This window comes from Protopterus annectens, chromosome 17.part0, assembly GCF_019279795.1.
Source record: "Protopterus annectens isolate FY-2018-M chromosome 17.part0, PAN1.0, whole genome shotgun sequence".
In the NCBI taxonomy this organism is placed as follows: domain Eukaryota; kingdom Metazoa; phylum Chordata; order Ceratodontiformes; family Protopteridae; genus Protopterus; species Protopterus annectens.
This window is the reverse complement of record NC_056751.1, coordinates 106469834-106492276: the sequence shown is the minus strand read 5'-3', so window position 1 is coordinate 106492276 and position 22443 is coordinate 106469834. Positions and strand designations below refer to the sequence as shown.

At 44.2% G+C, this 22443-nt stretch overlaps 1 protein-coding gene across 1 annotated transcript in view; it reads left to right on the top strand.

Moving 5' to 3' along the window:
* Positions 1-21396, top strand: part of TEX15 (testis expressed 15, meiosis and synapsis associated) — a 170562-nt gene extending 149166 nt beyond the window's left edge. The window contains exon 3 of the mRNA XM_044059155.1: positions 21385-21396. Within this exon, the coding sequence (XP_043915090.1) occupies positions 21385-21396 (12 nt within the window). The remainder of the gene's footprint in view (positions 1-21384) is intronic.
* The last annotated feature ends 1047 nt before the right edge of the window (positions 21397-22443 follow it).

Sequence of the window (22443 nt, the reverse complement as noted above, 5' to 3'; positions counted from 1 at the left end):
CCATAATGTTTGCACAATCCCCAATGCAACAGTCTTGCCACATTATTATGCCTTTCAGTATACAGTCCTTCTGCCATTAGTATGTCAAAGCCAGCAATGAGGTGTGCAACTGTTTTCAATTCTGTTTTACAAAACCTACATTTGTCTTTTTCTCCCAGATGTTCAATAGGCTTTGTAAACCAGTGTGTACATAGCCCACTATCTTGGGCTGCCAATGTTTGTCTTTTTGGCTTTTTCCCAGTTAAGGGTCGCCACAGCAGAACTCCGGTCCGCTAATGATTGGCAGTCGATTTTTATGGTGCAGGGTTGCCAGCCTGACGCCCAACCTTCAGTGAAGGCACGCCCATTCACTCATGTCTTACGGAGGCCACGCGACCGTGGGGAGGACATGCAGACTCCACACAGAAGGCACTTGGCGCATTCAGCTGCTGCCTGTTTTTTGTCTACTTCTAGTTCGATTTCCATTCCTGCTTGATGCCGATATGCTTCTGCTACATTAAGCAGAGATGTCATCTTAGACTTATTCTCCTCATGTTTCAAAACTTTCACTATGTTTGGGTCTTGTGAGTACAGTCCCATGATTGCAGATCTATACATGTAATCAATTTCAAGGAGGCCCATACCTCCTTCAGAATGGGGGATATATAATCTTGGTATGCACTGAGTTTTATAAATCATTTAATGAACAAGAATCATCCTTCTTGTTTTCCTGCCTAATCTATTCAACATGTTTTGGGGCCAGTTAATCACTCCAAAACTAAGTTAGGACAAGAAGAGCAAATTGGTTTACAGCTCGAATTTTGTTCCTAGATGTAAACGCTTACTGGGTTTTTTTCACATTTGTTCATCTTTTATTGCTGATCATTCATTAATTCTCAAATATTTATACACTCCTCCCTCTTGCTCAAGTTCTTTTACATCACATTCTTGCCCCAAAGTGATGTTTTCTTAGTGCTGCAGTTTTCCTACTTCAAAGGTGCTTTTGCACATTTATCAAGGCCAAATGACATTCTTATATCATCTGAAAAAGTTTTGACAGCTTGCAGTTGTGCTTTCAGTTCCTCATCTGATCAGCTGTACACAGTTTTAAATCGATTAAGAGAAGATGAGAAGCCTTTATCCTTTGTTGTTTTCTAGGAGACAAATTATAGCCATGGCCTAAGCTGTTAACAGCTTAATGAGTTGCAGGCAAGACAGAATAGCACCAGTGAGAGTTATCCTGGAATATCCCCCTTTGAATTTTTATCCCTGGAATAATAACTTGTCCTTTATCATGGCTTAATTGCAAAGTGGTCTGTCACTGTTCATGGTCACTATAATGTAGTCAAATCAGTGTAGGGTGCATCTTATACATTTTTAAGCACTCTTATCCATGAATGTGGAATACTATCAAATGCTTTTTTGCAGTCAATCCATGCCATACTTATATTCTTCCCCTTTTTATAGTTCTCCACTATGACCAACAAATGATCCTTTTTGTTCTATATGACTTTCTTTTATTGCCCTTTTGCTCTACTGCCATAATTGAGTTTTCTTCTAAATGACTATAAACTCTGTCGGCATCAATTTCAGTGCAAAGTTTATAAGTCATCAGAAGGCAAGTTACTGGTCAATAACTTTTAGGCTAGCTTGCAGGTTCACTCAAGCAGGAGCATTGTTTTTCCGGTTATCCAGGTTGGTGTCTGTTCGGGGTGCACATATAAATAGTTCTTACTCATAGCTAAATCTTCTTGCAAAGATGTTAATACTTTTAACCAAATGTTAGGTATTGCATCTGGGCCTGGGGTTTTCCAAATAGAGGCTTATCTTAATTTTGTTTCAATCGCTCTGCCTGTTACTTCATCCCATTTCATATCCTGTACCTTTAAAATTCTTATTCTTTCTTTTACTTCTATCCATTTAAAATGTTTATGTTCCACAGGATCTTCATAAATACTTCTCCAAAATGCATCTACTACCACTATTTTTTTTTGTTTTAATCAATGATGCCTGAGTGGGGGATTATGTCAAAGGACTTGGCTAAGTCTAGGTAGGCTGCATGCACAGATTTGCCCTAGTCTAGGGCTCTGGTGATCGTCTTGAAGTCCACCAAGTTTAGCAGGCATGATCTTCTTTTGACAAAGCCAAACTGGGTGAGGCTGAGCATTTGGAGATTTCCTACATCTTTGTTAAGTCCATAATGATTCATTCAATGGCCATGCAGATAAGGCTGGTCAGGCTAATGGGACTATAGTTCCTGGGGTCCATGGAAGCACCCCCTTTGAGCAAAGGGATGATGGTAGCTGTTTTCCATTCCACTGGGACGAAGGCAGTGCTTAGGCTGTGATTGGAAAGCATGCCCAATGGGGATGCTAATTCCTGTTTTAACTCATGCAGAACACAACCTGGGATGTTGTCTGGTCCCATACAGGATGTACTTCTGGTCTTGCAGAGGGCATTTACACCTGCTCCTTGTAAATACTAGGCGGGGGGCAGGTGTTAGGGATGCTTTGGATATATGTGGCAGGGACAGGGAAGTGAAGTTTTTACAGAATGTCGGCCAAGTTTGCTACACCTACAGGTTCTGTATATGCAAGTACCATTAACTACAAGTTCAGTGCAAATCTGGGCCTTACCTTTGAGGTTACAAATGTAACTAAAGAACACATTGTGGTTATCCTTAGTTAGGGAAGCTAATTTGGATTCATAGTTAGCTTTGGAGGACTTCACTAGGAGTCTTATTTGCTTATTTAAGTTGAGAAGTGAGCGCTTCCAGTTTTAATACCATTCCTTCCTACTCCTAGACAGCAATTGTTTTCTCCTATTGTATAGCTTATTAATGGTAGTTGTCCACCAGGTAGGTTTGTTTTTCCTCGAAAATCTTATTTTGGCTCCATCAGGTACAAGAGTCAATACAATTGTACAGGTGCTTGTATAATGCATTGGTGTATAACTCAACATAGGTGTCTGTTCCATCAGTGGGGGGAGGGGCTATGAAGCTATTTATGCTGTCACTTAAGTTATAATTGCCTGTGGAGAAGTTTTTTTAGTCTAGTTGTTGCTAAGGGGGGGTCTTGAGTTATAGTTACTTTTAGGGAGACTGATTTGTGGTCAGATCACACCAGGGATGGCCAGACACTGGGGGTGGTGCAACGGTCCCCCATGTTGCTGAGGACCAGGTCCTGGTTTTTTGAGCCCCTTGTGGATGTGTCAACCAGCTGGTTCAGGGTATTGCAGTTAAAGTCCAGGAACCTTTAGGCAAGAGAGTTGGAACATGTATAATTTACTCAGTCAATGGATGGGTAATTAAAGTCGCCCAAAACCAGACAGAACTCTCCTCAGAGTTTTCTTTGTGGCTACTGCTACCACCATGACATCTAAAAAAAAAAGAGATCCTTTAGACTAGTACTTTCCGTCTATTGGGGCTGCTAGAACTCTAATACCAGGGTCTCTTCATGCCCATGAGATCTATAAATGCTTCAAGAGGGGAAACCACCCAGGATGCAGATGAGCCAGACCCAAAAAGCATCCTGGAACCCATCCAGAGGAGGAGTTTCAGTGGACCACCCCCCCCCCTTCTGCTTCATCAAATCCAGAATGTCCCAAAATGTGACATCTTCCAGGGGGACCAGAGGGATCCCTCTCACTCAACCTCAGTGACAGACGAGAGAGGACTGTGTGTGCTTCCATTTGCATGTCTGTTTTCGTAGAACGTGTCTCTGGCATTCTGCTGGAAGAGATCAGAATCAAACTGGGAGCTTAAGTGCCAAGCTGTCTCCAAGCCTATGGGTTCCAACTGCCCTTGTCAACAAAAATGAGGTACAACAGGTTCCACTGGGTGTTGGAATGGATCTAAACTCTGTACACACACCTGGCTTCTTGGTCCAGCCAAGGACCTTCACAAAGCCTCGAAGGCTAATGCCACCACTGGAGCCAAGGAAATACTTCCTCTGTCAAATGACTCAAAGTCTCCCCATTCCAATGGAGATTAGCTCTGACAAGGAATTTGGACCCAACCTGTCAAGTGCCAAGGCACTGAGGGTGAGAAACTGCTCTGAAAATTTCAGGGTCAACTCCAAGGTCAGCACTCCGACAAAGACCATTCCAATCTGGGACTTGTCCCGACCCGATAAGAGTCAAGAGAGTAAGGGATGTAGCCAAAGCTGAAGTCTCCGACTGTCAAATCCAACTGAGGTACACTAGAAGGGGTATGACCAAGGAGAACCAGTTCCAAATAGTGGACTGGTAGAGCAACAAAGTGTGACAGGGTCAATGATCCTATGCCCAGACCTCCCCTCAGGGATGGTACCAGGAGGACTCACAGTTGGCTGTGTGTCCTCAGGTTTCCTAATCATTTGGTAGACATTCATTTCTGTGAGACGTCTGGTGAATCATCCTGACCTGGACGACAATGTCCTTGATACAGGTACAGAAAGTAGTTTATCTTGCATGACTGATAAATGCAGCTGAGGAATTACCGTTTCCAGAGAAAACGTAGCTTTGGGTGTAAGAATGTCAGACCCAACTGACAGGTGGATCAGACTGCCTCAGAGATTTTGGATCGGACCAAATAAGCTGGATGGATCCGGAGACCTTTTTCTTAATTTGTCTATACTCCTCTCTTCTGATCTCTTATCTTCAGTCCTTTTTTCCCCACAGACTTCTCTCTGTATTTTTCTTTAGATCTGTCCTTTCTTTCTCCTTTCCCTGGCCATTTGCTTACTTTTGTTGAGCTGGGAGTGCACAATCACAGAGTATGAGTAGGTCTAGACTGATTGTCTCCCACTAATGCAGGGGAGGTGTGGCCCACTTCACTCCCCTCCCACTCTCAATTACCCAGCAACCCCCAGATCCAAACATTTATTACCACTGCTCTCCTCCTACTTTTTAATGAAATCAAAAAACTTCTTAAATACAGCAACATAACTGGACATTCTTCAAGCATTAACCCACCCATACTGTCCATCACAACATTAATGCTCTTTTCCACTCACTCAGTGTCCACTCTTAAATACAGCATCTTCCACAGTACTTTTGATATTCTTTCCCAGTCACTCACTCAATAACTGCTCAGTAAATATCCACTCTTCCTTTCCTTTGCACTACTGCACTCTCTCCCCTTCCTATACTAAAACCCACCTCTTCCTTTCCCAAATGACCTATCCACTCCTCTACATAACTTTACTTCAACAAATTTACTTTTACTCCTAACTTCACATCATCTTGTCCTCCTTTTCCTCTTACCACCTTATTCCTATCTTTCTCAGCTTTGCCCATCTTACTTATCAGACACACTTTCACAGCTTTGCCCATCTTACTTATCAGACACTCACCACTCAACTATCCCTAACATCACTCTGTTACATATCTTTGAGCCTAACTTTATAACTTCTTTGGCTCTCAATCTCATTACAAGTAAACGTAATTTGCTACTCTACAACTTCTATTTGCTCTCCTTACAGTCTACCAACATTTTCTCACCTAACAGAAGTCTCCATTTAAACCATTCTACCAAAGATTTTTCACTAGAAATTGCTCCAAATATATTTAGCAGCTCACATATTCTTTACTTTAAATACAACATTATTATCTCTCTTCACTACCACTCCACAACAAAGCAAGATGTAAAACTTAGCAAAATAAAATCACATCACACTCTCCAATATTCTTCAACAATTAAATTATGTGGTGACATGCATCCTAACCCTGCTTCTATTTCTACTACTCTCTCACCCACATCCCCTCTGGTCTCCTCTAATAGCTCTAAGCAACTAAACTTTGCCTCCATAAATATACATAGCATTTGTAATAAAATCAATGAACCGCATGCCTGGATATCTACACAACAGATATTGTTGCCTTTACTGAGACATTGCTAAAACATCATCTGAAAGACTTAGTATATCCTGAGGGAAGAATTTCTATCATTAGAGTTGACACGCAAAACAAAAAAAGCTGGAGGTGTAGCCATCATCCACCTTAACCTACATGAAGTTTCTTCTCTTACAAAATCTCTATCCGAATTCAATAATGCAGAGAATTCTTCCATTCCACTGGACAATTAGTATTCCATAAAGGAACCACAAAGTCGTCTGTCTTGACTATGCCTCAACAACAGAGCATCCAGCACAGCAAATGTGTAGTGCTGTAAAAGCAGGCATAAAGGTAGCAACTATGGGTGTCCTGAAAAGACAAATGGACAAAATACTAACAATGAAGAACAAAAGAAATATTAATCAAAACATATGAAATCATACTGAATCACAAAAAAATATATATCTGAAAGCCAAATTAAAAAAAAAAAAAGTTATGTATAACATTATTCCATCTGTATTGTCCCTTTTCATTCTTCTGGACTTTGAATTCTAAATCTCAAGTTCCTCCCTCTTCCCATAACTCGCTATTCTATCCCTATCTCCTCCGATCGAGTTTGTTGCCTATTGCCCATTGGTTTAGACAACAAGCTGGACAGGCAAAGAAATTATAAAGGCTTGAACTTGGAAAATAAAACAATATCATCCTCCAAATATCCTTCTAAGAAAGAAAGCCTGGGGGATGACTAAGAGGGAAGGGGAGGAAGAATGAAAATGGACAACACAGATGGAAAGTTACGGTAAGTACACAACTTCTTTATCTGATGTTACCCTTTATTCTTCCTCACTTTTGGGTCAGAATCCCCAGCAACATAACTCTTGGGAGACCCTCAAAGAAGGATATCCAGGAGCAATGTGCAACCCTAAAAAGCACTGATTTTAAGGACAATGTCTAAAATTTTGTGTTGAACTGAAAGGAGTATTTGACTTGGCGACTAAGATAAATAACACACACGCAAGCCTATGTAGAAGGTTAGATGCGATAATCCTAATTTTGTCCAAGTTGCTGTAAAATGACGAGGGAATTGCTGGTCATTTGTAAACATTTCAGCAAGGAACTTAGTAACCTCTTGGTCAGTGTAATCTAGAGAAAATTTTTAACCCAAGCAGTTAGGAGGAAGGGTAGACAAGTAGCTTGTCAGACATTTGGCAGTCTTGGTGTCATGCAATCGTGTGGATAATTAATACTGGACTCTGTAGTTACTTAAGTTAAACAGGGATGCCCTCTTTTGAAGAGAAATTATGTGAGGATGGTTGGCAGACAAGGTCTAAAGTCCTGGAACTCATTTTCCAAAGGTATTTGCTACCAAGAGGAACATTTTCCAGGGAAAGCTTTCATACTCCAACTGTTTGTCATTGTTTGGGTTTTTTTATGTTAGTTACTGAAGGATAACCGTAAGCTCCAACAAGGAAGAGAAATATCTCACGGACGGTGTGAGTAGCAAGATTTCTTACTTGAAAGTTTTACATAACCTGTCAGTTGTAATGAGATAGGAATTAATTTTCTGATAGAAAAATCAATATAGCTCTTAGAATTTTAACAGTAGATAAAAGTTGCCTTTTTCTTAAAAAGGGTAGACAACAGAGACAGATGGCAGAAGTAGAATTTGAAAAGGGTCAATGTTCAGGTAGGAAGTTCTAGTGGGTAATGCTATGAGGTTGGGACATTCTTTAGTACACCTGCACTCCCGCTCTAGCTGGACAGCATCTGGAATTACTGCATAGAATAACTATCATGTCAGGGGGATTTCGAAGCCCTCCGTATTGCAAGGAGGGAGACGAGGATGGACCATCCTCCACTTAATACGCACTCCTACCATAGCTAGGGAGCACCAAAACTTCTTATAGTTGATACGGTAGGTAGAAAGAACAGTTTGTTCAATCATGTCCTATGGTTGGGAACACCAACAAATGCAATGCTGGCAAAAAAAAAAAAGTATATTGAGGGAAAGGCAGAGGTCGGTAAAGAGTAGGCCACTGTACCATCAATGTCTACTGAAGAGAAAATTAGCTAGAAGAACTAGAACAGAATCTAACAGATCCAGCAGCTAATAGCAGTTTTTCTAAACAAGAGAAGTACAAAGGAAGCAGTAAATTCTACACCTGGGTTGTCCGTGTGAAGACAGTAGAAATACCAAAAGAATTCCTAAATGAACATGGCTCTGAAGGACTTGGCTTTGGATTTAGCTGATCTTCATAATGGCCTGGGATTTAGGGATGTACAGAAATAAGCAAGCCTTGGCCAGTAGAAGTTTATGTTTGGCTAGAAAAGTGAGAAGTTACCTATTCGTATATTATCACAGTAGTAGTAGCTACCAGAGGGAGTAAGGAGAAAGGCCTGCCTACTGACAGCTCATCCAATTGGATCTACCAGCGAAAACTGGGATATTTTCTATAAGAACGGATACAGGGTGCTAAGAATTGACCACTGTTCCTGCCAAGGTCCATTGGGAGATTTGAATGAAGACCCTTGCTAGAAAAAAGAACAACAGCAGCTGATATTAAACCAACAGGTTGAAAACTAGTTTCACTGGGGGGGGCATTAAGTCCCACACCTGATTTCTTAAAGATGTGATACGATGAAGGGGTAAAGACACTCTTGATTTGTAGTGAGTTAAGCTCCTATAAATTCCAAATTTTGTACAACAGACAGTTCGAATTTGGCCAAGTTTATGTTAACTCGCAGGGAGTGGGAGATCTGAAACAAGTAATCCCTGGCTTGTAGAAGTTGATGCTTGGTTGAGCAGTGAGAAGACAGACATCTAGACATGGAAAAACACATGGAAACCTTCAAATCTCAGTTGAATTGCCACTAGTGCCACGCACTTGTAGATGCCCTGGGGCTGCAGTGATTTCATCTAGGAGCTAGCTGCTATCAATTCAGAGCTCTGCAGTTTGGAAAGTGCTGATGTCCTCTGCAGCGTCCTGTCAATTTTGAAGTGATAATATGTATATACTGAAGATCTACAGAGCACATCTAATTGACATTATGCAGAAATGGAAGAATGAACTGAACCATAACCATGCTGGGGCTTTGACTTCTTTATATACTGATTCGGATTGCTTAAATCCAGAACTGTCAAAGATATCGTGCTTTCTATGACACTAAAAAATTTAGAATCCTCTGGAAATTATGTTTAGTACCCAGACCTTGTTTGTTACATTGGTCCAAACATCCAGGTGCAAAGAAACATGACCCCCGACTGCCTCCAGAGATGGAAAGTCTAGCAACGTGTCAGGAGTGCTCATAAGGTCTCTATCAGTGAAGGATTCTCTGAAAACCCTCTGCCTCTAAGGTTGTGTCTACTATAGAAACTTCCTCTTCAGACTCTGAATGAAGTGCCCATATGTTAATGTCAAAGAGGCCCCTGGGATTTCTGGAAACATGCTTTCTTTTCTCCTTGCTGGTTTGTGGAAAACAGGCGGAGGAGCAGAAAAATTTGACTTCTATGGCATAGAGTCTTTTTCCTACTTACTAGTTGCACATAGTGCATCTTTTATGGACAGCCTGAAGAAGGGGACTACTGTGCTCCAGAAAGGAATCAACAGAAAATTTTGGATAATCTTCCCTTCCTCCATGAGAGACCATATGGAGGAATTAGAAAGAAGTGCTGTCCTGCACATTGTATCCCAAGGGGAAAAAAACATTCTGGAGAGAATGGTCACTCCAGTAGGAAGGGCGTCCTAGCTACTGAAAATAAAGAGGGGGTGACCGACTAGAATGAGAAAGCTCTCTCCCTCTGTCAAGCCAAAGACTCCTAGGGAAGGAGGGCGGGGTTCAATCAGAACCTTAGTCCTAGGGGTAAAAACAGACTATGGTTGAGGTTCCTATGGGGACATCTGGAAGACTGGGAACTAACCACAGCAATATTAGGACGGGTCCAGGAAGACTGAGGACCAACTAAATCTGACATCCCCTGTGACCCATATTTTACCTCAAGGTAAGGGATTAACAACCCAAGACCAGAAACTTAATCTCCAAGGCAACCTGTGTCAGAAAAAGTGGAAATAGTCCTAGAGAGCAACCGCATGTAGCCAGGATACATACGGACTGCCAGACCTCAATGCAAATTTAAAAAGACATACTAGCCTACTGGAGCAGTATCTGGAAGTTAATGCCCAGCCCTGTCTGTAGAGCCTAAGGCAGAGGTCCTCCAATCGAGCCACCATACAACAAAGACACGTGTAAATTCCAGACACTAGTTGGAAGATGGGATTAAATCTTTCACCTTGAACATCAGAGACAAAGTCCCAAACTTACTGGTCCCCCCCATCTTCGAGGTGAAGAAATCTGGATAAAGTCCCTCAGGTTGGGGAGACAAGAGCCCCTAAAAACATGGACAGATTCCAAATATTACTACCACAATCTTTAAACATAGTTGAAATAACAGGGTTTGTGCCAACATGCATTTGCACTAAAATGCATGTTCTAACAGAATTGGAAGCCAAAAAGAAAACAGTGGGACTACAGGATGCAAGGGGTGCTTGGGATGCGAAGAGGCTGAACCCGGTCAACAGTTCTGGGTCTGAAGACACAAAAAGCTTCCACTTTCTCCAAGCCATGTAACACCATCGGATCCCCGGCCTAGGATGTGAGGGGAGAACCATCTGAGCAGGATCAGAGGGGAAAAAGGCAGGATCTGGAATTTTTTTTTTATAACACTGAACTCTGTGAAGTTAACACACCAACTAAAATACTAATTATAAAAAGCAACTTCAGAAAGAAACCCAAAATTACAAGGCCAAAATTCGGAATGTGAGCAGTGGAAAGGAAAACTGAGAGGCATCTCACATCTTCCAGAGCAAGAAAAAAAAGAATTTATGTACTCACCATAACGTTCCATCTGAGTAGTTGTACTTCCATTTGTCTTCAATTGGTAGGTCAACGGATCCGACATGCCCGCATAACTAGCATTTGATCCGAGCTCCTCCCCTTACCCATAATGCCCAACATCTCCTTCCTCCTGTTCAGATGGAGTTTGCTGCTAAGCAAAAGACAACACACCCGACCCAACATGACCTTGAAACTACCGACAGCTAAAAGATGCTCACTTCCTGGATACAATGTCTAATTTATAATGCAAGATGAAGGTATGGGATGAAGACCAAGTAGCTGCAAAACAAATATCATACAATGACACCCTGGACCAAAAAGCTACTGAAGTGGCCATAGATCTGGTGGAATGTGCTTTTACCTGACCTAGAGGGGAAATTCCTTTGATAGAATATGCTTGAATAATGCATTGGGAAATCCAACAAGCAATCGTCACTTTAGAAATTGGTTTCCCTAAGAATGGTTTTGAGTAAGAACAACTGATCTGATTTATGAAAGGATTTGGTTCTGTGTAAACAGAATTGCAATTGTCTGTGTAGATCCAGAAGATGTAATTTATATTCTTCCTTGTTCTGGAAATTAGGAAAAAAGACAGGAAGACTGATAGTCTGATTAATATTGGCTTCTGAAGCCACCTTGGGAAGAAAGGACAGATTAGTGCGCAAGAAAACCCTGTCCTTATGAAAAATCATGTAAGGAACTTAGATGGATAATGCCTGAAACTCCGTCACACTCCTGGCAGATGTAACAGCTATCAAAAAGGCAGTCTTCCAAGACAGATACTGCAAATCTACTGAAGCTGCAGACTCAAATGGAGGGGAGACTAAAAGCTGAAGCACAAAAGTAAGGTCCCATGGAGGAGTAGGATCCTTCACTAGAAGCCTCAAAAGAAAGGTACCTTTAGGGAAAGTCTTGCAAAGTGTGGAAGAGGCTAATGAAGACATTTTCCCCCACATGAAAATTAGAAATTGCAGCCAGCTGCACTTTCAGTGGAGGAACTACCACTTTGCCAAAAAATCCCCGCCAAAAACTCTAATACCACAGAGACAGGAGCCATAAAGGGATCCAAATCCTGCTGAGAGGCCGTCTGGTGGAAGATTTGTGAGCCGCCACCAAAATGGTTTTAACAGGAGAGGATAAACCGGGAGTCCTAATAATCAAAAGAACTGGAGCAGCCAAGCGGTGAGTTTCAGACTGTCCAGGTATGGGTGAGGAATCCCCGGGGGATGCGAAATGAGATCTGGATCCGGATCCAAGATCCATGGCGGAACTACTAGATGACACCAAAGGGAGGAAAAACAGACTTGGCGAGGCCAGAATGGGGCAATGAGGATCAGTGTGTTCCCCAGTCTATGAGCTTTCTGAAGAAACTTCGAAAGGTAACTTGGGGTAGGCATAAAGAAGACTGGGAGGCCAAGCATGAACCAGTGCGTCTCTGGGGGCTTCCCCCTGAGAGAGGTTCAGGGGGAAGAACTCGCTGCATTTCACAATGGAAGGACATGCGTAGAGATCACAGCAAGGCCAACCCCACTTGAGGAAGATCTGCTCTGCTACTGAAGGATTTGGAGACCACTCTTAAGGCATCAGGAAAGCTCTGCTGAGCCTGTCCACTAGAATGTTGGACCATCTCGGGATGTGCATTGCCACCAGAAAACAGCTGGTGGAGATCGTCCATTCTCATGGCTTTGTGACAAAGGGGATAAGATCTGGTTCCTCCTTGTTGTTATACCAGACTAACATGTTGTCTGTCTGAATCGCAACAGTCCCTAGAGGAAGATGGGTATGAAGTGCCTGCAACGCCAGAAGAAAGTACAGTTGTGTACACTTACCATAAATGTAGATGTTAGAGTGTATTCACTGTTGCAGTCATCACATTTGGGTTATCTGCCTGCAGGTAGCCCTCAGCCGGCCTGAATACTAGAGTCTTGGGATTTCTGCGCTGGATGCTGTCACTTCTTCCATGACGTCAGGTCGTCAGGGGTATAAAACATGCAGCTGACTCCATTACATCAGTTTTTCTTGCCCCAGATGTCAGGTGCCCCCAAAAGAGGAAGCAATTATATGCTGTGGAACACCCCCAGCAAAAAGCAAATACACAGAATAAGATATGCCAAACCAAAAAGGATAGGTGAAAGCAAAGATAATCGGGGCTGGAGGAAGGGTAACCAGGACTGCAACAGTGAATGCACTCGAACATCTACATTTATGGTAAGTGTACACAACTGTACTATGTGCTTTGTGTTTCACTGTTGCAGTCATCACATTTGGGTTGATTCCCAAAGCTAAGGAAGGGTGGAGGTAGATTAAGTAGCATTAGGACAGGCAATCAGGCCCTGTAAGACTGCTGTGGCAAATCCAGCTCTGAATCTAGAAAAAATAGGCAAGTGGTAATACTTGGTGAAAGTGTGTACAGAGCTCCAGGTTGCCGGTTCCAGGATGTCCCTGGTAGGGACTCCTCTGAAAAATGCAGTAGAGGTAGATGTAGCACTAGTAGAATCTGTTCTTATCCCCTGTGGGGTAGGTTTTCCATGGTGCTTGTAGCAGAAATGGATGCAGTGTGCTATCCATTTAGATATGGTTTGCTTTGAAATGGCCTTCCCCTCTGCCCCTGCAGCAAAGCTGACTAGCAGCTGGTCAGATTTTCTGAGAGGCTTAGTCCTGTCCAAATAGAAGCTAAGCTGTCTGCACACATCTAGAGAATGCAGTATCCTTTATTTTGAGGATTAAGGAAAAAAATAGGCAAATGAATGGACTGGTTGAAAGTCACACTAGACACCACCTTGGGCATAAAAGATGGGTTAGTCTTGAGGGAAACCCTGACTGCATGGAAGATAATGAAAGGTTCCACTGCCACAAGGGCCTGCAGTTCAGACACTCGTCTTGCTGAAGTGATGGCTAGAAGTAAAGCTGTTTTTCATGAGAGGAATTTCAACTCTGCTGTAGCAGCCGGTTCAAAGGGGGAGGGGTGTAAGTTTTTCTAACACAAAGTTAAGGTCCCAGGCTGGAGTGGGAAATCTCCTGGGGGGTCTTAAATTTTTGGAACCGTTTTCCCAGAGGATGAGAGAAGAGGGGTGGCTCAGTATTAGATAGCAGAGGCGTGAATCTTAATTGAAGAGAAGGATAGGCCCTTGTGGAGCATTTTTGTTAAGTAATCTAAAATATGAGGTAAGCTGGGCACAGTTGTGTCCATCCCTTGAGACTGGATCCAGGAACAGTATCTTTTCCACTTTTCTGAATAGGATTTTCTAGTACTAGGCCTCCTTGCATCAAGAATGACATCCAGCATCTGCTTACTGAGGGTTGCTAGAGGTGAGTTCAGGGGATTAGCCAAGGCTGCAAGGTTCAGGGTCTGAAGCTGAGGGTGCAGAATTTGGCCCCCCTGCTGGGACAGCAGGGAAGGGGTCTGCGGTAGGTGCCATGGTTGTAGCACTGTCAGACTGCACAAAAAGAGGATACGAGTGCTGGCATGGCCAGTCTGGTGCAATCAGGATTGTCCTTGGCTTGTCCCGTTTGATCTTTAGTAGAACCTACGAGAGGAGAGGCAGAGGGGGAAAGGCATAGACTGAGAGGCTTTCCCAGGAAAAGGACAGGGCATCCACCTTCCAAGCTTGGCTGTGGGGAGTCCTGGTGCAGTATTTCTTCAACTGATAGTTCTGAGGGGAAGCAAACAGGTCCACCTCTGGTGTCCCCCATCTCTTCCCCAACAGCTTGAATATTTTGGGTTTCAGTTTCCATTTGTGTGGGTCCATGAGATTTCTGCTTAAGTTGTCTGCCAGTGACTTCAGTTTGCCTGACAGGAATTGAGCTTGTAGGTGCACTTGGGTTGGTCAAGGCTGTGTGCCACAGAGCCATAGCTAGTCTGCAGAGTGGGTAGGAATGTGTTTCCCCCTGCTTATGTACCACATAACTGTGGTGTTGTCTACCAATAGTTGTCCTGGGAGAATAAGGCCTTTGAAGGCTGTCAGAGCATTCTGTACAGCTAACATTTCTTTTTGATTGATATGCAGGTGCATCTGCTTTGGGTTCCATTTGACCTGCCATGTGAGCCCCCCATGCATAGTCTGATGCATCTGTTGTTAGGGTTTGGGTGGCAGGGGGTAGAGTGAAAGGGAGACCCTTGTTGTAGTAGCAGGCCTCTGCCCACCAAAGGAACTCTGCCCTTAGACACGGAAGGATAGGCATATGGTTTCCAGGTCCTGAGTATGTGGACACCATTGACTTTTTTAGATACCACTGAAGTTTCCTCATTTGCAGTCTTGCATATGGAATTAATAGAATGCAAGAGGCCATGAACCCCAGAGCTTGCAGTATTTCCTTGCAGATAGCTGGGTTTTTGTGGCCAGTAGGTTAAAGTAAGTTGTCAAATTTGTTTCTCTGGAGTGAGGAATGCCATCTTGAAAGTTGTATTCAAGCTTGCTCCCAAAATACAATCTGTTGGCAGGGTACTAGGTGCGATTTATTTTCATTGATGGTGTAAGCCCAGTGAAGTTAGAAGTCTCTTTACAAATGCCAGGTGCTGTAGTAGCAAGTCTTGACTTTCCGCCTGAATCAAGCAATCGTCCAAGTATGGGTAAATCTGAATACTTCTCTGCCTGCAAAAAGCAATAGCTGGAGCTAGGCACTTTGTGAACACCCTGAGCACAGTAGGTAAGCCAAATGGAAGTGCAGAGAACTGATAGTGCATAGGGTCTGTCCTGAAACAAAGGTATTTCCTGCAAGATTCCCTTATGGGGATGTGCAGGTAAGATTTTTTTAAGTCTAGGGTTGCCAGCCAGGCATCCTTGGCTAGCATAGGAAGCAGCTGTTGGAGAGTTAGCATTTAGAATTTTGGGACCACCAGAAAGGTGTTGAGAATACATGAATCCAGGATAGGATGCCAGGAGTTTTCTTTTCTGCGAACCAGGAACAGTCTTAAATAAAAGCCTTGTCCCTTTTGTTCTGCTGGGACAGGTTGAATAGCCTTGATGCTGAGGAGAGAAAGTACTTGCTTTTGGGCCTCCGCCCACTGGTTTGGGGGGAGGTCTGGCCATCCACTTAGGGTTGGGAGTGAGTGGAAGTGGAATCTGTATCCCAGGAAAACAATGTTTAAAACCCATTTGTCTTGGGTAATGTATTCACAGTTTTTTGCATGCAGGGCGGGTTTTCCTCCTAAAGGTGCAAGTATTTGAGCAAGGCTTGGGGGAGTTAAGGATAAGTCATTGTGCAAGTTTACCACAGGGGGTTGGCTTACTACTCCCTGTTTTGGACGTAGGAGCACCCTACTGCTTAGATCTGTGCATAACCTGATACTGAAGTCTTGGCGGTCTGCTGCCCCTGGGTTTGGACTGAGGCGGCCTGGAAGGGACTGGAAAGGACCAGTTCTTTGAAGGCCAATGCATACTGATCCTAGGTGGCTGTACTTGTAAGAAATCTTTAACAGGTTGCATAGATTTAGCTTTCTCCTCTATCCTTTTGAGAACTTCTTCTGCTTTGTTGCCAAATAGACACTCTTGGTTTAAGGGTGCATCCAGTAATTTTGCTTTGACATGATTTGGCAAGTTTTGTTCCTTAAGCCATGCATGCCTTCTAAGAACAGACCCAGTGACAGTACCATACAAGATGCTTCTAAAGCATCAAAACCACACTGCAAAATATGTTTACCAACTTGGTCAGCAGAATCCATTAACTCTTGTAAATCTTTGTGCTCTGCACAGTCAAGAATCAACATTTTCTGATTAATTAGCCCCATAATATGCTGCCGATATGAAACTGGCAATTTAAGGCCCTAATGGCCAGAGTAGCAGAGGTGTATACCTTCTAACCCCATCTATCTAAAGCCCTAGAATCCCTTGTCAGAAGTGGTAGGATTCTTGGCAGTAGTAGCCTTAATGCCTTTTGGTCCTTGGGAAATGGTCTCTGGATCAGCAGTAGGATTCTTGAAAAGGAATTTGTGAGAGTCAGGTACTCTATATAGTACCTGTCAGGTTTCCTGGGAGCTGGAGGCAAAGTATCCACGGTAAAACTAGATTCCAAGAAAACATCTACAATCTCCTGAACAGGAGGGATAGCTAGAGACCTGTGCTGAGGAAGATTTAAAAATTCCTGGAGTCCCTTTTTGGACAGAGTAGTCTTGGCTTTCCCAGCTGAAATGCTCCCCAAGGGTATGCAGGGTTTCACTAAAAGAAAAATCTTCTAGAGGGGAAGCAGAGGGAATGGAATCCTCTGCATCTGAATCCTCATAGGTAGATAAGGGTATGTCCTGGTAGTCAGAAGTAACAGAGATATCAGATTCCTGATCAGAAGAATCAGAAGGAAAATCAGTTCTAGGTCGCTGAGGGTGAAGGCTGGCTTCCCCTAATAAAGGTAATAAGATCTTCAGCCATTGTAATCATTTGTTTTTGAGGCCCGTGGGCCTGAGAATGCACTTTGGTCATCTGTTTCCTAGGCGTAGTGCAAACTTTACGCCTGAGAAATTTGGTATTTTTGGCTTGAAACAAAGTCGCCAGTTTAATATGAAAATTGGTAGGCCTGAATACACCCTCAGAAGCAGGTGCCTGCACAGCGGCTCCGGACCCATCCAAGACAGAGACATCCGCAGGTTCCATAGTCGAAGAGGCACCTCGCGGCATACCGGACTCCGAATGCGTCTCAGTAGAGGCCTGGGAATTTGTAGAAGCAGGTATCAGGGGCTGCAAAAGCACCTGAGTACCGGCGGACTGGCGACTAGCTTAACGGTAGCGTCGGCAGTTTTGGACTATGCGGTCCGTCTCTGTCTTTATCGTTACGTTTTTTAAGAAGATCGGTAGTCGGATGGCTTACCGACGCCATTTCGGAGTACGGGGAGCGAAAGTATTTAGCTACAAAAATTGCCAGACGATGTATAGTTTGGGCGTTGAACAAGGCACAAAACCGACAGCGAGGGACGTCGTGGTCTGGGCCTAAACAGGTGACACAGTAAGAATGAAAATCTCTATGAGGTATTTGCTTTCCACAGGCAAGATAATTATTAATCTTTTTCTGACATCGGTTACAGCAAGAAAAAAGATCCCCAATGGGGTACTTATCTTTTAGAAGACTTCAAGTCTGAAACTCGAAAACGAAAATTCCAGGAGTCGGCAGACCGGCACTTGCAAACTGCTTCCACTTCGGGCACCGCACGGCCAGAAAGACTGATGTAATGGCGTCGGCTGCATGTTTTATACCCCTGATGACCTGATGTCATGGAAGAAGCGACAGCATCCAACACAGAAATCCCAATGTGACGACTGCAACAGTGAAACACGAAGAACATCTGCCCTCATCTCCAGGATGTTGATATGCAAACTGGTCTCAGATGGGGACCATGTGCCTTGGACTGCCCTTCCCAATCAATCAATGCCCCCCCCCCCTGTAGCTGGGAGGCATCCATGGTCACCATGGTTTGGGGAAAGGACGGAAGAATGGGGTGTCCCCTGACAAGATCTGGGGAAAAAATCCACCACTGAAGAGAGCCCCTGCAAACCCGGGAGATAAGGCATGGATGGGATAAAGATAGACCTAACAGAGATCATTGGACAGCAAGAGTCCACTGAAGAATTCACATATGAAATTGTGCAATGGGAAGTCGACTGACCGTGGCCGCAATGGACCCCAGCACCCTAAGAACCGTCTCTGCTGTGGGAAACTGAGCCTGAAGAATATACAAGACATGTACCCTTAGATTGTGAACCCCCTCTAGAGTGAGGTAAACTTTCATTTGGATGGTATCCAACTGAACCCCAATGAATTCTACAGTCTGAACAGGAGCCAGTGACAACTTGCTGAGATTGATGGTGATGCCCAGTTTGTTTGCTAACAATAGGAAATAATCCCTGGCTCGACAAAGCAGATTCTTGGTGGGGGCAGCAAGGAGCCAATCGTCCAGGTAAGGGAAGACCTGAATGCCCTGAAGCCTCAGGTGAGCCGCTACAACTGCCATCACTTTGGTGAACACCTTGGGGGCTGTGGTCAGACCAAAGGGGAGGGCTCTAAACTGATAATGATTGGCCCCCAGCCAGAAGTGGAAAAACCTCAGAGTGCTCCTGTCCATTTTGATGGGATAGTATGCATCCTGGAGGTCGATCGAGATTTAAGAGTGACCATCTGGAATTTTGACTTGGCTACTGACAGGTTCAAGGTGGATAGATTCAGAATGGGTCTTAGGTCCCCATCTTCTTTGGCACTAAAAAGAAGCTGGAATAAATGCCTGATCCGGATTGTTCTTGAGGGACAGGTTGGATGACTCGTTTTCTTAGCAGCTTTTCTATCTCTAGAGCTATCATCTCCCTTTGCGCAGATGGGACATCTGGGAGATGGTTCAGTGAATGGGATGGAATAACCTCTGGATATAATTTGCAACACCCAATGACTCCAATGCATCTGGGTGTAGCGATAGATTACCCCCAACTGCCTCCAGAGCCGAGCAGTTGGGGCAGCCCCTCAGGGCTGCTGCACAGGTCTGTCCTAGCATGGTTTTCATAACCCAAATTTTCTTGGACCCCTTCTCCCTCTAAGACAGCATCTATCATAACCCCCTCTGCCACTGGGGGAAGATGAGCCCTGAGTGTCCTGGGAAAACACCAGAGACTTCTGGAACCACATCTTCTTTGTCCCTCGCTGATTGCTAGAAAAATATCTTTAAGGTGGGGAGAAGTAGATCCCAGTGGCAGACTGTCTTGCCTGTCCTCCTCACTCTAGACTAATGTCTCGTGAACTGACTTCCCAAACAGGGAAGAACCATCATGGGGGCATTTGCAAATGATGCCTTGAAGGGTTCTGAGAATTGGCAAAGCCGGAGCCAGCGTGGACTCTCACAGCAATGTCAGAACCGGCCGCCCTGGCGGCTCTCTCCATAGCATGGGGGAGAAGACGCATGGACGTATTTGCTACCGCCTTGAGAATGGCCATTCGAGTGGAGAACGTCTTCTTGCCCTCTGCCGACATGGACTCCAGGGGAAACTCAGTGGCCACCTTGACCAAGTCTCACTGCAATCGAATAATGTGTGCCATACAGTTCAGCTCCCTTATGATAAAGGTCACTGAAACATACACCTGCTTCCCTAGACGCTCCATAGTCCTTAACTCCCGGTCAGGAAGATGGACCATAGAGCTCTCGCGCAAACTCTTTCTTCGTGGCAGCTGCCACCACCATAGCATCCACCAGGGACCCCTTAATCCAACAATTCCTGTCTGGAGGGGGGCTAAGGACCTTATCGGGGCTCTTGGGGTTGGGCTCTACGGTGTCCAGCTCCTTCCACGCCCAAGATGTTATGAGGTCCACAAGCGGATCCACGGGAGGGGACAACCAGGAAGTAGATGGACCTGTGCCGAATGCCACCAGGAACACTGACTTGTTCCAGGTCGTTGTTTTGGGTGGACCCCCCCTTCCCCGGCGAAGGAGTTCGATGATGTCTCCAAAGAAGACATCCTCAGGGGGAACCTTCCTCTTCCTTGAAGTCAGTGCCTTTGGTAAAGGACTCTGGGGTGAAGCCCAGGTGCCTCCTTTTGCATGTCTGTTTCAGAAGAACCTCCCACGTGGGACTCTCTGGGAGGAGCTCCCAAACCTCTTGCTGCTCCTGCAGGGGAGCGTCCTGAGGCAAACCCTGCACAGGCTGTCCCTGAGATGGCAGGAGGTTTGGGGTAGTACCCAGAGGGAGTCGGGGTGGAGTCAGAGGACAAGATGGTCAGAGGTCTCGAACTCGAGGGAACCGTCTCCACCACGTCAAAGGCCGATGGGAAGTGGATGTTCTGAGAGGTGACAATAGGAGCTGTCCCCCTCAGACCTGACCGGGGAGTCGATGCTGAGACTGCAGTAGCCATGATGTCAGCAAATAAGATCTGAGGAGATAGGGACAAAGTAGTGCATTATGGAAAGAGGGAGAAGCTCGGGATTTTCGATCCAAAGTCTAGAAAATGCAGCACAGCCAGATCCAAGGATCAGATCAGAGACCCACAGGTAAGGAAGAATAAAAAGGACATCAGATCATCCTTTGAAGGCAAATTAATGTCACAGTCTATTCTGCTGTTACAAAGTATTATAACACGAATGCAATTTCTATTTTGTACACAAGTGTCTAAGACCAATGCAGACACTTTTGAAAATGCAAAAACAAGAACATTGAAAAGGCATCAAGTTCTAGAAGCAAACTTTTACCGTTAAGGGTCACCATAAAATAAGAGTTTTTTTTAATGTTAAACATTACACATCGCCCACAGTATGGGTGTGACAATCTCTGCCAAAAGACAATGTGCACACACCTACATTATGGAACACTGTTGAGGGACTGCTAAGGAACAGTTTGAGATGTACCTTGATGTTGTTTTTGTGTCTTTCAGCTTTTAGGGGGTCGTCACAGCGGAACTTCGGTCCGCTAATGATTGGCAGTAGATTTTTACGTGCCGAGTTGCCGGCCCTGATGCACAACCTTCAACGAAGGTACACCCATTCACGCACATCTCCACACAGAAGACGCTCTAGCTGAGAATCGAACAGGACAACGTCTTACTGTGAGGCGACAACGCTACCGAAGGAAAAAAAAAGTGATACATATCAACCAGGAAACTCATGCACTTTTCCAGATTTAGAAGATGCTCTCCCTTCATGAGACCTGCTTTGATTTCATCATCTGAAACAGCACTTCCAGTTGTGTAATAACCAGGTTGCATCTGAAGTCCTGTCTTTTTTTTTTTTTTTTTTTACAGCAAACAATTTAAAAATACAATAGCACAACTTACAATTTAACAACTGTACTGCCAAAAATATACAGCTTCAGCAGTACTACCATGAAATAAAAACTGCTACTTTATAAAGCATATAATGTATAAAACTGACATGGCAGAGCGCAAAATAAGTACAGTAGAGTTTTATCTTCAGTCTTTCTTGCTGCGCGGTGCCCGAAGCAGAAGCAGTTCGCAAGTGCCGGTCGGCCGACTCCTGAGATTTTCAAATCGAATTTCAGACCGAAGTCTTCAATAAAGCTAACTACCCCGTTGGGGAACCTTTTCTTGCTTCAGTCCGATGTCAGAAAAAGTTAACAATTGCATTTCTTGTGGGAAGCAAATACCTCATAAGGACTTTCATTCTTATTGTATTCCTTGCCTAGGCCCAGACCACGACGTCACAGGTTGTCTGTTTTGTGCTAAGTTTAACAAACAAACTATAAAACGTCAGTTTGATTTCGCCCGACATTATTTTGTTAGGAAATTTAATTATATCATGCAGTCTGAGCAACCAATGACCAGAATGCATAAAAAACACAAAGATAAGGACAGGCAGCCAAGACCCAAACCAGACACCGAGGCCTCTGCTAGGCCAGTCGCCGGTTCTCCGATTTTCAGTGAGGCGCCTACGTAGCCCCTGATGACCGCTGATTCAGAACTCCAGGTGGCATCCGATTCCCAAGAGGAGATTGCTAGACCTCCACAACCTTTATCTTTAGGCCCTTCCGACTCCATGGCTGAAGGAGATTCCGGTGCAGTTGAAACGCCTTCAGTTGCAGAAGGTGTCTTCAGACCGACTACACTCACTTTTAAATCCTATACAAAGCTGAAAACTCCTTTAAAAGCAAAGAAGACTGTACAGCAGTCTCCAGTACAAGGTCCCATGCCTAAGAAACAGATGCTTAAGATGGCTGAAGACTTAATTACCCTAATCAGAAGTTCCCATCCCCCTCCTGATAAAAGGCCTAGACAGGAGGAGGACTATGCTTCCCTCTGACCAGGTTTCAATTTCCTCAGATTCTTCTGAGGAACAGGAATATT